This window comes from Cornus florida, unplaced genomic scaffold (assembly GCF_030987335.1).
Source record: "Cornus florida cultivar Cherokee Brave unplaced genomic scaffold, ASM3098733v1 CherokeeBrave_3.0.0_Hap2_Chr07, whole genome shotgun sequence".
Lineage (NCBI taxonomy): Eukaryota > Viridiplantae > Streptophyta > Magnoliopsida > Cornales > Cornaceae > Cornus > Cornus florida.
In genome coordinates this window covers 8589549-8602372 of record NW_026775577.1, presented here as the reverse complement: position 1 = coordinate 8602372, position 12824 = coordinate 8589549, and the positions used below count along the sequence as shown (strand labels likewise).

The window sequence follows — 12824 nt, the reverse complement described above, 5'->3', positions numbered from 1 at the left end:
TGGTCCCGCCTGTTGATAGATCGTATTAATCATCTACTCGTATAATACTGGTTTAGCTGCAGTGTCTATTTTCTTTTTCGTTTCTTTTTTATTTTTAGTCCCTTTATTTTTATATTTTTGGGTATATAAGATTAAATAGAAAATAGAAAATGATATATCTGTTTTTGCTACCAACTGATGTGGCAACAATAGAGATTCACTTTAATCGCATCAAAAATAGAGATTCACTTTAATTGGAGTCGTACAAAAAATTATCGGTTTTATATGTTACTCTCCTAATAAAATAAAATAAATAAAAAAACACAACAACAACAACAAACAAATAAAATACCAATAATTTTTTTTGTTTGGAGTTGTGTTGTTTTGGAGATAAAATGTATTTTGAAAAATATTTTCAGTGTTACTTTAGAAGAAATTTGAAAATGATATTCATAATATTTTCAGTGTTACTTTAGAAGATATTTGAAAATGATATTCATAACTTATTTTACATTGAATTGTTAGTTCTAACTTATATATATATATATATATATATATATATATATATATTGTCAATCATTTTTCATAATATGTTTGATTTTTTAATTAAAAGTTAACAAAATTCATGATCATAAGTATGGATGGTAATTTGACCCACTCCTGCGGTTATCCATCTCGTTTTTGGTGATTTTGGGAGACCGTTTAACTTATTTGGACAAGGATGATATGATGTAATAAAAACCGTGTGAGTTTGGTGCGGGGGCTGGGAGAGGAGGGGTGGGAGGAGGTCGCCCCGCCCCATTTAGATAGACAAATTAGTTAAGTACATTTATTTCATTAGTATATATTTCTCAGTATATAGTTGCAACGGTGAAAAACTGAAGAAGAGGGGAAAAAAAAAATAGTAAATCTATTTCAATAAAAATGTTAAACAGTTGCAGGAATGGAATGAAAAGTTTCCCTGTTTCTGCGATTTTGGGCGGGGACGAAGGCAATATTTTTAAACGGTTGCGGACACGAGGAGCCCAAACTCGCTCCCAATTAAAAAAAGTATTATATATTATGTTACATTTAAATGTTTCTAAAAAAAAATTACTCTTCAATAGTTTAAGATTGTCCAAGTGTGACGGGTTTGATTCATTTTCCTCCAATTTTTTCAAAATGTTACCAAAAATCACGGTCACAAAAGGACAAGTTTGGTAGTCTAACATTAATAACTCCTATATTGCAATAATACTGTACGAGTCTTTATTCGTTACCCAAAAAAGGGTCATAGTGTCCAAACAACGTGTTAAATTGTCCTATGCGATGAAGGATTCAAGAGGCTCTTCAACAAGACGGCATTAGCATTGTTGTCCAAAACCTTTGTTCTTCTCAAAAGTCTTATCTAATATTTATATTACTGTTCCAAGACATAGAGTGGTTGACAAAAGATTCGAAAAATAAGTTTTTGAAAGGCATAGCAACATTAGTAAGGGATCCGGGAGGTAAGATCTCGCTTTCGAACCGTACTATTATACTATTATTACAATACATATTTTTTAACCTGAAGTTGTAACTTAGTGAAATTTTATACGAGTGTATACCCCAAGTTAAAGTTTTTTTTATTTTTATTTTATGTAAGGAATTTATAGAAGAACAATATGAGGAGGTATTTGTATATTTTGCATATAGTATATATATATTTTTTTACTCATATTTTTTTCAAGTAAAAGGTTTTTTTTTTTTTTTTGAATGATAGTAAGTGTCGGGCCTTTTAGAACACCCTACAATTCATTACTAAGCACGTGCAACATTCACCAGGTAATTATTGAAAAAATTTTATGGGGGTGACTCAAAGGATCGAAAATCAAACTCCGGATCTCCAAAATGTGAGATGAGAATCTTTACCATTAGGGTATCATTGTGATTCGATCTCCTGACTTCAAAGTAAAAGGACCTTGTTTATCTTGTTTGAGCCATTCTATGGCACACATGGTTTAGTTTGAACTAGATCTTGCTCCTTTGGTTGTCATTGGTGCGATAGGGTATTTTAAATTTGTAAAAATTTATGAAGAAAACCCCCCATTAAAATTACAAAAATGAACCCACCATATAAGTTTACCCCATAAATTAACCTGTTTAATGGGATCATCTAACCGGTTACTTGGTTGATAGTTCTAATACGTTGGACATAAAAGGGTTACTAAAGAGCATTTAGTCCAATAATACAACTTTCTTGTCTTCAAAGGTGACCGAAGATATTTGCCCCCTCCCTGTGGGTAAAAAAGAGTGTGTGTGATGGGTTCATGCCAATTTTTCTTAGAAAAACAGAGACATAATAATTGCACTATAGAAGGGTAATTTTGTCTTTGCAGATCTTTTTTAATTCATGGCCGAACTTTTTTCGTCTCATTTGCTTAAACTTTTCAAAAGGGCGACTAATCATTTAAAGCGGTGGCCGACACCAATCGTCGGTGTGAGAGTGAGACAGCTACCGTAAGAAGTCAACAACATAGTTGATTTTTTATTTTCCATATTTTTGGTCATAGTTGAATTAATTAATTGAAATAAAATAGAATAAAACGACATAAAAAAACCTTCTGGTGGGTTTAATCCTTAGGAAAATTTAAAAATTGGAACATCCAAAAATAAGCAAACAACTTGAATAAAATTTTCAGAATCATTTAATAAATAAGCCAAAATAAAAAATTAATAAACATACTTACAAAAATAGGACTAGTCCCTTAATATTTAACTTGCTTTAATCAATCTCCACTTGAAACTAAAATTTAAACTTATAATTTGAACACAAGCTTAGAGTTTGGCTAAATGTCCAAACTCAAACCTAACACTAATTTGGAAGATTGATTTGTTTTTATTGCTACCCTCCAAGTTTATTTAAGCATTCCATAACAGGGACCTTATCAATTCTTTATCTCTGACTTGATTAAATATTACACATTTTACATTTACAACAATTACTATGTTTATTAGTGTATGTATGCATGTAAAGGAAACAAGGAAAACCTAATATACGTTTTGAAAAAAAAAAATAAAAAAATAAAAAAATAAAAAAATAAAAAAAAACCCCAATATAGTATATATTAATTTTAAAAAGAAATTCAATGTTGGCACTCTCGTTTTAATCAAATGTACCCTATTCTTAAATTGAAATGACACAACTGTTCCTAATCCATAAATAGGAAAATAAAATATTAGAGGTATAATTGTGATTTATGTTAAGAAAAAGACACCCAAAAAAAATTTTTAAAAATACATTTGGTTAAAAGAGAAGTCTTACTCAAATATATATATATATATATATATATATATATATATATATATATATATATATTATGAATTAAAATCTTATTAGGATAAAGTGCAAAAAAACCATATTATATAAAAAATTGTGTAAAAAACTCATACTAATTAGTATGCGTGTATAGATCTTTATTATTTAAAAATAGGGTTAATTACAAGGACCTCTCTTATAGTTTGTTATAATTACAAGAATCTCATTTATGGTTTGAAAAATTACACAGATCTCCCTTAAAACTGAAACATTCCTACAAAAACCTCCCTTCTTAGGCTCCTAGTGACGTACTGTCAAATAGACTAACAGACCTATCTAATTTATTGAAATGCCCTCAAGTTGTTATGGTAAATGACTGAACTATCCATATGTATATATTTATATTTATAGCGACATATATATTTATATATATGTAGGACTGTTCACCTGCTCACTGATTATGAATTTATGCATGAATTAAATCTTAACCGTTGGATATAAAAGAATAAACTACCTTTTTAACTGCACAATGAAATCTAACAATTAAGTCTTGAAGATTTAAGAGTGAGAGAGGAAATGTTCTCGTCGGAGAGGGATTTAAGATTTAAGAGTTAAGTCGCATTCACCAGAGTTCATGGAGGATCAAAGTTTTCACCAAAATGCAGCCGCTAAATCCGACGTCGGGCAATCGAACGGCGATTACCCAAGACCTATCTTCACTGCATGTTACCCATCTTCGTTACTTTCTCTATCTAGTAATTCTCAACCTAAATCTTCGTTTGATTTAAGGCTTTTGATATATATATCTATATGTTGTTCATATATATATATATATATATATGATAGTTTCCAATTTGCTTCTTTATGTTGTTTAATCGATTTCAACAGGCAAAACTAATTTTTCTATTTCATGCCTATTATTGGAGTTCTTATATATGGACTCTCAGGGAGTAATTTGAGAGGTCATAGGTGTGGTACAAAAACCCAAGATATGGGTTGTGTCATGCATGTTATTGGGGTTGTTGAAAGACTCAACCAGTTATAGTTATGATGGAGAAGACAAGGATATTTTATACACGACACTAACAAAATTTATCATTAATCCTTAAAAAAGGAGATTTGTGTAACAACGTTTTATTTTTAGAGGAGATTTGTGTAATTTTTTAAATCATAAGGGAGATTGCTGTAATTATGACAAATCATAGGGAAGTACCCCTTAAAAATATGTGTAAATTATTTTATAATATTTGTTGACCATCAATTTTAACCAAATATATATATTTTTAATTTATAAAAATCCCAAAATACCTTAAATCAGTGTTGTTTTATTTTTATTTTGTCTCAAGAATGTTTTAGGTATTTTAATTGTTAAATTTATAAATTATTTTTATTTGCTCAATTTGAAAAATATATGAATAAATATTCCAATATACATTTTGGAAAGAAAAAAAAGCCAAATATATAGTAGTATATATGTATATTTTAAATAGTATTATCTTATATTAATAATATATAATACTTGTATAATAAAGTCGAGACTAGAGACTAGACTCTTCCACCACCCACCACCAAAATGATGAAGGTCGCTTTAACTTCGCACTTTCATGGTCTTTCTCGGCGAAAACAACACTCCGTCGCATTATAGAATCCGAAGCACCTCACTTCCGGATTTCTAGGATTTCTTTTGTCTACCTTCCTCCTTTTTTCTCTCTCTACTTTTTAGTCCCAGGTATTTTGCTTCTCTCTTCTTTAATTTTTTTTTTTTTGGTTTTCTGTTTGTGATAGTTTAGGAGATTCCAGGCACTGTGAAATCTCATAATCTCAAATGCTTCTCTTTTATTTTAGTGATCAACTATTATCTCCCACTAGATCTTCTCTTGAATTTGTTCATGTCCTTAAATTTTGGATAATCTGAACTGGGTTTACTTGAGTTATATTTTGGACGCTTTTACACGGATAATAATGTTCGTCCTTGATGGTTTTTTTTTTTCCATTTTAATTGTGTACGTGTGTGTAAATTTATTCGTTACCTTGGAAGAAAGATTCCATTTTTGGACTTTGAAGTGACCCTGAAAAAAAAAATTGAAATTCTTTCTATTTTATTTATTCGTTAATTATTTCCTGATTTTAAATTTTTTTTTGGTAGTAAAATGGATTTTTGGGCTTGATTTATTTGAAGTGGGAATGTATGATTAGCTTTGGTTACACTATTAATAGCTAGTTTGCAATGTCTACAATATATATAAATATATATATATATAAATTTTACCTTCCGGGAAAAAAAAAAAAACTGTCAAATAACACATTCACTGTGGGGACAACCCTCTACATTTTACTTGAGAGGTAGAGGAAACTATAACCTCGGTGGTTGCGATTTCTACAATATGGATGATGGTTTTTATAGTTTAAGTTTAGCGTTTATATAATTGCTGTGAGGATTGCAATGTTGGTTCTCTAATGTCTGTTATTTTCATTATTTTTTTTTCAGGGGAAAAGTGTTTGTTGGATCTTTTCTTGAGATCCTTGTAGCAAGGACAGATGGGTTTGTTTCTAGAAGAGAGGGGGTACTGGTTTGCAGAGTCTACGTAACTTCTGCGAGCTTAGCGTCCTCTCTTGTCTATCTTCGTCTATCCTACATTTATCTTTATATTTTAATTGCTGCAAGAGTTGCTTTTTTGATGTAAATGACTACCACATTTGGGTTTCTTGGTTGACATTGGAGAACTAAGGGTTGGTGGAGGGGTTTGAGTGGTCGGAATAGATTGAAGGTGGCATCATGGGTGGTGTTTGTTGCTGTTTGCTTGAGGATTGTGAAGATTGTGTTAATCCAAACAGCTCAATCTATAGGAACTGTATATGTCTCAGATGTTTTGTTCAGAACTTCTTACACATGGTATGTTTATAGTATTTATTTTTGCCTTTCCTCTCATGTTTCGTTTTCTATCCTATGTGGTATGAATTGGTGGAAATATGTCTTCTGAGCATGTGTCTTTTCTCCGTTTAATTTCATGTGTTGGAGCATTTTAGATAGTTTAGACTCGTATCAAAGAGTACTATGGTTTACATATATGCGGAAAGATACTTCTTTTGGTTCCAACAATATAGTACAGGGGTCATCCTCCACCCTCCTCCTTTAGGAACTGTATATTTTTCTGATGTTTTTTTCAGAACTTCTTACATGTGGTATGTTTATAGTTTATATTTTTGCCTCTCCTCTCATGTTTCATTTTCTATTCTATGTAGTATAAATTGGTGGAAATATGTCTTCTGAGCATATGTCTTTTTTCCCTTGAAGCTCATGTTGAGGAGCATTTTAGATAGTTTAGGCTCGTATCAACGAGCTTTTGGGTTTACATATATGCGTAAAATACTTCTTTTGGTCCCAACAACAAGACTTAGCAGTCATCCTCCACCCCCTTCTTTGGTCCCAACAACAAGACTTAGCAGTCATCCTCCACCCCCTTCGTCGCGGGTGTACGAGATAAAAACATTGTTTCTGAATTTTTTTTTCGAGGAAGACTACATTTCATCATAATGTTATTCAGATGCCAAACACTCTAGACTCTTATAGGTGCTGGAAATTAATACATGTAGAGTCTTTTACAGATGTAACTGGTGATGCGAGAAAACTTCGACTGCTATACTTTTACATCCATTAGCTGTTTGAAGTAGGCATCGTGCAACAATAGTATGTTTTGGTGAAAATGGGAGAGCGCTATAGTACTGCTTTTGACTTCTGCCATGTTAGACCTTGAGGTATTTTGATAGACTACTTGTATTGAGGAGTCACGTGGAAGAAGGGAATAGAGGTCTGTAGCAGTAGTGCTTTAGAATTTGGCATTTCCATCAAGCTAGAATAGGCAATCCATAGACTCTTTTCAATGTAATTTGCTCTATATTTCAAGTGCTGGACAAATTTCTTATAGTTGGTAAAACATAGAAACTTGATTTGGAATGGTCTTGGGTGATGAAGTTTGGGACATATTGACAACCATCATATAAGAGAGAGCCCTCTCTCTCTCTATCACACACACACACACTTTTTGTTTTAGCATAGAAAGTACTGATTCCATTCCACATATTTTTCATTCTTCTACTATAGCAAAGAGAATACATGAGCCATTCCAATTTTTATCATTCTTCTGCTAGGTATTCTTAAAGTTCTCTTCTGCTACAAATTATCTTAACTCGCTAAATATTTAGAAGCTAGCACTTCACTAGGAATTTATTTTGATTCTGGAATGGGAACTGCTCTTATATGCAGGTCTATCTATTGTAGCATTACAGTATGATTTAGTCACCCTAGACATGCTACTTGGTCTGCAAGGCTAAAACCCTGCTGAACTCGCGGTCTGGTTTGTTAAGTAGCTCAATAGGGCTTGTACGCTTGCTTGTAAACCTGGTTGGGGCAAAGGGAGACCAATTTGATGCTGTACCAACTTATTGTTGCTCATTGTGTGAATTTCCATAACCCGTACTAACCTTTATATGTAGGTCATATTATAGTTTAGTTTAGAGTGAATACATTGCAACAAGATAATACCTGACGTACTGATTTTTTATAATTGTAAGAAAGCAATACAACTTTAGTGATTGGAAATTAATTTTATTATTCAGTTGGGTGAAATTCCTAGTTTTTTGCTTTTCTTTTCTTGGGTAGTATACGACAATATTTCGGAGTGGGGAAGCACATGCCATCCCTTCATCCATGCAGGGGACAACATCTTTGACTTCAACTTCATCAGTTGATGACTCTCTTTCTGACATGTACCACTCTCCTCCGAGGCCATTGCCTTATGATGCTGATCCTAGATATATGCACTTTCAACGGGATGGACTGGTTTCTAGACGTGAGAAGGGCTCAAGTCACTCACACGAGGAATCCGTACTATTGAGAAGATGTGTCGATGATGCAGACGCAGATGCAGAATTTCAAAGTACTGGAGAGAAGTGGAATGAGTCTACATGTGAAGAAGGATTAAGAAAATACAATTCTAAGTCTTCAATGAGGCTCTCATCAGCAAAAATGACAACTGGATATGCACATATCTACTCTTCTTCAGAAGATGAAGATGTCTGCCCAACATGCCTTGAAGGTAAAAATATGTTAACATCGTTTTGAATTCAAAAATAGCTTGTGATAATCAACATTCCTTGGTGGATGAATTTAATAAAAAAAAAAATAGTGTACCTAGTGCCGCTCTTTCTCAGATGGAAAATGTTATTTAGAAAAGAACAAAATGCAGAGGACCTGACACTTGTTTTGTCATGAAAAGAATAAAAAAAGAAGAGGCCCTTATCTTTTTGTTTCCAAATCCTCCACAAAATGTTAAATAACTACAGCTTTCCAGATTTGGTCATTTGAGAAGAGTAAGGTTCATTGATATGCATTGAAGCTTCAATAACAATTTGCTGCTCTTACCCAATGGTCTTGCCTTTCCCTATTGTTGGGCCAAAGCTGTGAAACAACTGTGGTCATTCCTAAGCAGCATTGATGAAGTATGCCATCTTTTCCTGATGCAGGGAATTCCAAACTTACCTGAAAGTTCGAAGCACTGTACTGAAATGTTCTGATTCTTCTGTATCAATAGATTAATGCTGTTGTAATTTACAATCTAATTGTTCTGAACTTCTAAAATGCATTCTCTTATGCCTTTGCATGTACCTTCTACATGCAGAATATACTTCGGAAAACCCCAAGATAGTTACCAAATGCTCTCACCATTTCCACCTTGGTTGCATCTACGAATGGATGGAGAGAAGTGAAAACTGTCCAGTTTGTGGCAAGGTAACACATTCCATCTTTAGGCTGTCTTGAACTTTTTTTTTTTTCCCTTCTGGAAGGTAGGTTGTCTTGAACTTGTTTGTTTAAATTTTAGATGTTTTATTGACTAGCATGATTGGTTGCATGATTGGTTGTTACATGCGATATACCTTTTTACCTTCATCTTGTGCAATTTATTTCTTCATGCATAAAAAGGCATTCATAAAAAGAGGCTAGCCCAGTGCACCAGTCTCCCACCAGTGTGGGGTCTAGGAAGGGTTAGATGTAGGGGAGAGGCTGTTTCTCGTTATGAATCCCTGACCTCTAGGTCACAATGGAGCAATTTGCACCAAGGCTACTGCCACAAAAGGAATTCATAGTTTTGGATTATCAGTGTTTCTCTTCATTTTTGTGCAGTTCTCTTTGGTAGGATATTTATTCATGCTTGGTGGTAGTTTATTCAGGATGAGATTATGGTATATGTTATTTCCTGATGATATTTTTTAGTGCTAAATTCAAGGTTTGAAGGGGTAACTGCTAAAAAGATCCTAGGTCCTATTTATAGGCAAAATGGGGTAATTTGATGTAATGGGTAATTTCTATTGATTAAAGGGTGGAGGCTCGGATAGGATCTCCAAGACTCATAATAATTTAGATAAGGCTAAAAACTGATTGGTAAAGCTTTGATCTGATAAAAACTGACTAGTTATTTGAACAGGGATGATAACTCTTGATATGTATATGAAACAGAGAATTGAATTAATGGTCTTCAAAAAAAGCATTTTGGTTGTACTTGCTCTAATTATTCTTTGGGCAGGAAAGGAACCTTATTCTGTCAGGGGCTTATTTGTTATCACTTATATAATGTACTGAAACCTTCTTAGCATAAATAGGATGTGGTGGAAGGATGAAAGTATTCTTTCATTCTTTCTCTCTTTCCCAATCTATCTCTCTTTTTCTCTCCTCTTCCTTCTCTCCTTCTTCATGTTCTTCTACTTTACTCTTTTTTTGATTATCTCTTAAAGTCAACACCTTATTCCTCCTTAGCTTCAACTAAATGATAACCTGTCAGACTTTAAGACATCAATTCCTCTCTAAGTTAATTGAACCTAGTTAGGAGTGTCAGAACATCCTGCCTGTTACTGTATGCCAACTATCAGTTTATTACAGTGAAAAACTGAGAATCGATGAGAGAAGATAATAATTTGGGAAATTTTCACCACACTGAAATGATGGCGTCCTATTGTGTATTTGAAGTTACACCAATAAGAGAGAGATGGAGAGATTCTCTCAACAAACCTATCTAGATTTCCCTTTGACCTGATTTTCTGGTTTATCCAATATATCATTAGCCCACATTTTCCAGCCCAAATAAAATCTTGAAGATGGTGTAGTCTTATACTCCCAAGTCCCAACTCATGTATTTACACGGATAAAATGCCAGTCAAATTGCAAACAATGGGGTGTCTACAATGGGAAAGTATGTAGTTTAGCTCAATAGTTTCTGGAAATTTCTTCCAAAACATGTTTTTCAGGAAGAGTACTTTGAAAACCAATGCGAAGCTTTTCCAAACTTACTGGAGGTTTCCATTTTTCTAGAATCTAAACAATTACCTAAATCCGTTTAACCTTCAGTGTCTTTTACTGAATTCCAAATTACTTTTTGTTTTAGTATACTTTCTACATCCTAAATGGATTTAACAATCAAAAGAGAGAGGCCATTCATTACCCTTTGTGGTCCCCTTGAAGAGGCAGACTTGGTACATATCTAACACATTTCTTGTGTTTGGCAGCTTGAGTTTTAAAAAGCCTAAACACAATTCTCAACGATTGAATGCCTCAAATTCAGCAATAGCTAAGAGCAGAAAGTTATTTGCTGGGATAAATAAAAGGAAAAACTCCAGTTTTCCAAATTCACACATCTCCTTCTGAATAATAGCCTTCAAGTTAGTGCTCGAATTTTCTTGATCGGGGTGTATTCAGTTTCAACAGTTCTTTGGTTCACTAAATGTCAGTGTCTCAGATTGATGGAAGGGGACAAGGCAGAAAAAAATAAAGCTGAAAAATGCATTGTTCAGATTGATACGTCTTTACTAGAATATTTTCTTTTTCGTTAAATGCTGCACAATCATGTGGCATCTTTGATGCCTTGCAATGTGATTTTTAGCAAAAAGAACTGAATATATATCATAGTGGCATGACCTTCATTTATTATGCTTATGCCTAGGGGTTAGGCTTTTATCCATGTGAGCACCCAAGTAGGTAGTTCACCATGGAACATATAAAGTAAGTAACAACATGGCTTGATTAGTTGATTTTTATCAACTTGACATATGGCAAAGTCATGAATAATGTATAATATGGACAAAATGGGAATGAAGTATCTTCTGTCTGAATATATGCTTAATTTTGATCATGCTTTCGTATTGCTGGATTTCCAGGTGATGGAAATCGATGAGACCTCGTGAATCCGTGAACTTACTTGAGTGGTTTGGATTGTGGATGAAACCAGCAACAGACGGGAAAGGGTTAAAGTGTAAAAAGCCCTTGTGAATATCTCATGTTAAAGTGTTTGTATAACTTTATTTCAAAATATATTCTCTTCACACTGTTTTGCTTTTCCTCTTATTTTTTCTTACATTTTCACTAGAAAAAAAGAAAGAAAGAAAGAAGAATCTCTGTTTCCAAATCCCTTCTGTACAGTGAAAGAGAAGAATTCTTAAAACCAAAGGGGGAAAATATGAACCTATGACATGGTGAAGTGCTTGTTTTTATTACCTTCGATCTTTATGCCCTTGTGGATTCTCTCTCTGCTTCTAGTTACAGAACTGAAATTTCTATTGAAAGGGAGTAGGCTGAATTTCATAAATTAGCTTACTTCTGTAATTGCTCTTTCATGTGTATAATCAAGAATATGATTTCTTGCTCCAAATGTCTGATAAAGAAAGTTATATGTGTGTGTATATATATATATATATGTATATGTACATATTTATATATTTATATATGTATATATATGAGGGTGGGCTCTAGCACAACATTGAGGTTGTTCCACTGTGATATGAAAGTTGCATGGTCGAAACAGGAAATGACTTTTCCATGCAAAGGTCATTTAAAATTGGAGTTGGATGGGAATACAAAAGGATAATACATTTCTGGCACTCAGAGAATAATTTAGGAGAGGCTGTATACTCTCCAGGCTTTGCATTGGCAGGAGCTTAGATTGTAGAAACTCGTGTAGAAGTAAGGTTTAAAGGAACAGTGTTACGATGAGAGCGCCTTCATTGTAGTATTTTTCAGCTAAAAAGGGACTTCAGATGATAATTATTCACCATTTTCAGATTTTTTGTGAACCCCTTTTAAAGAATCAAACCAAAAGCATGAATGATTGCCATAAAATCTACATTTGTGGGACGAGCTACTAACATTCTCCTCACACGAATCTACATTTGTGGATGAGCCACTCTTCTCACCTAAACTAGCAATGTTGTAGTTGGGATGAGCCACTCTTCTCACCTGAACTAGCAATTTTGTAGTTGGATCACCCTGTTTACCGAGCAGACAATCCGGACTGGCACAACATTGAATCAAAAGGTGTCCGGACTGGCACAACATTGAATCAAATGATTGGTCGGACTTTGATACCAACTGAGTAGTGCTAGATACCAATCCATATCTGGATCCAATGTGGGATGAGTCCCTCTAACACCTATCCGATCATGCTTAACTAGGTTCCAATAGGTTCCGAATGTGAATGGAATCGTGGAGGAAAGGGAAAAGGAAAAGCAGAAGTTGAGAGGGAAA

At 33.6% G+C, this 12824-nt stretch overlaps 1 protein-coding gene across 1 annotated transcript; it reads left to right on the top strand.

Moving 5' to 3' along the window:
• The first annotated feature begins 4793 nt into the window (after positions 1-4793).
• LOC132316018 (E3 ubiquitin-protein ligase At3g02290) lies at positions 4794-11797 on the top strand. The gene is made up of 5 exons (XM_059814502.1): positions 4794-4985; positions 5745-6149; positions 7917-8352; positions 8935-9044; positions 11462-11797. The coding sequence occupies exons 2-5, from the start codon at positions 6033-6035 to the stop codon at positions 11486-11488; spliced, it is 690 nt and encodes a 229-aa protein (XP_059670485.1). The 5' UTR covers positions 4794-4985; positions 5745-6032; the 3' UTR covers positions 11489-11797.
• The last annotated feature ends 1027 nt before the right edge of the window (positions 11798-12824 follow it).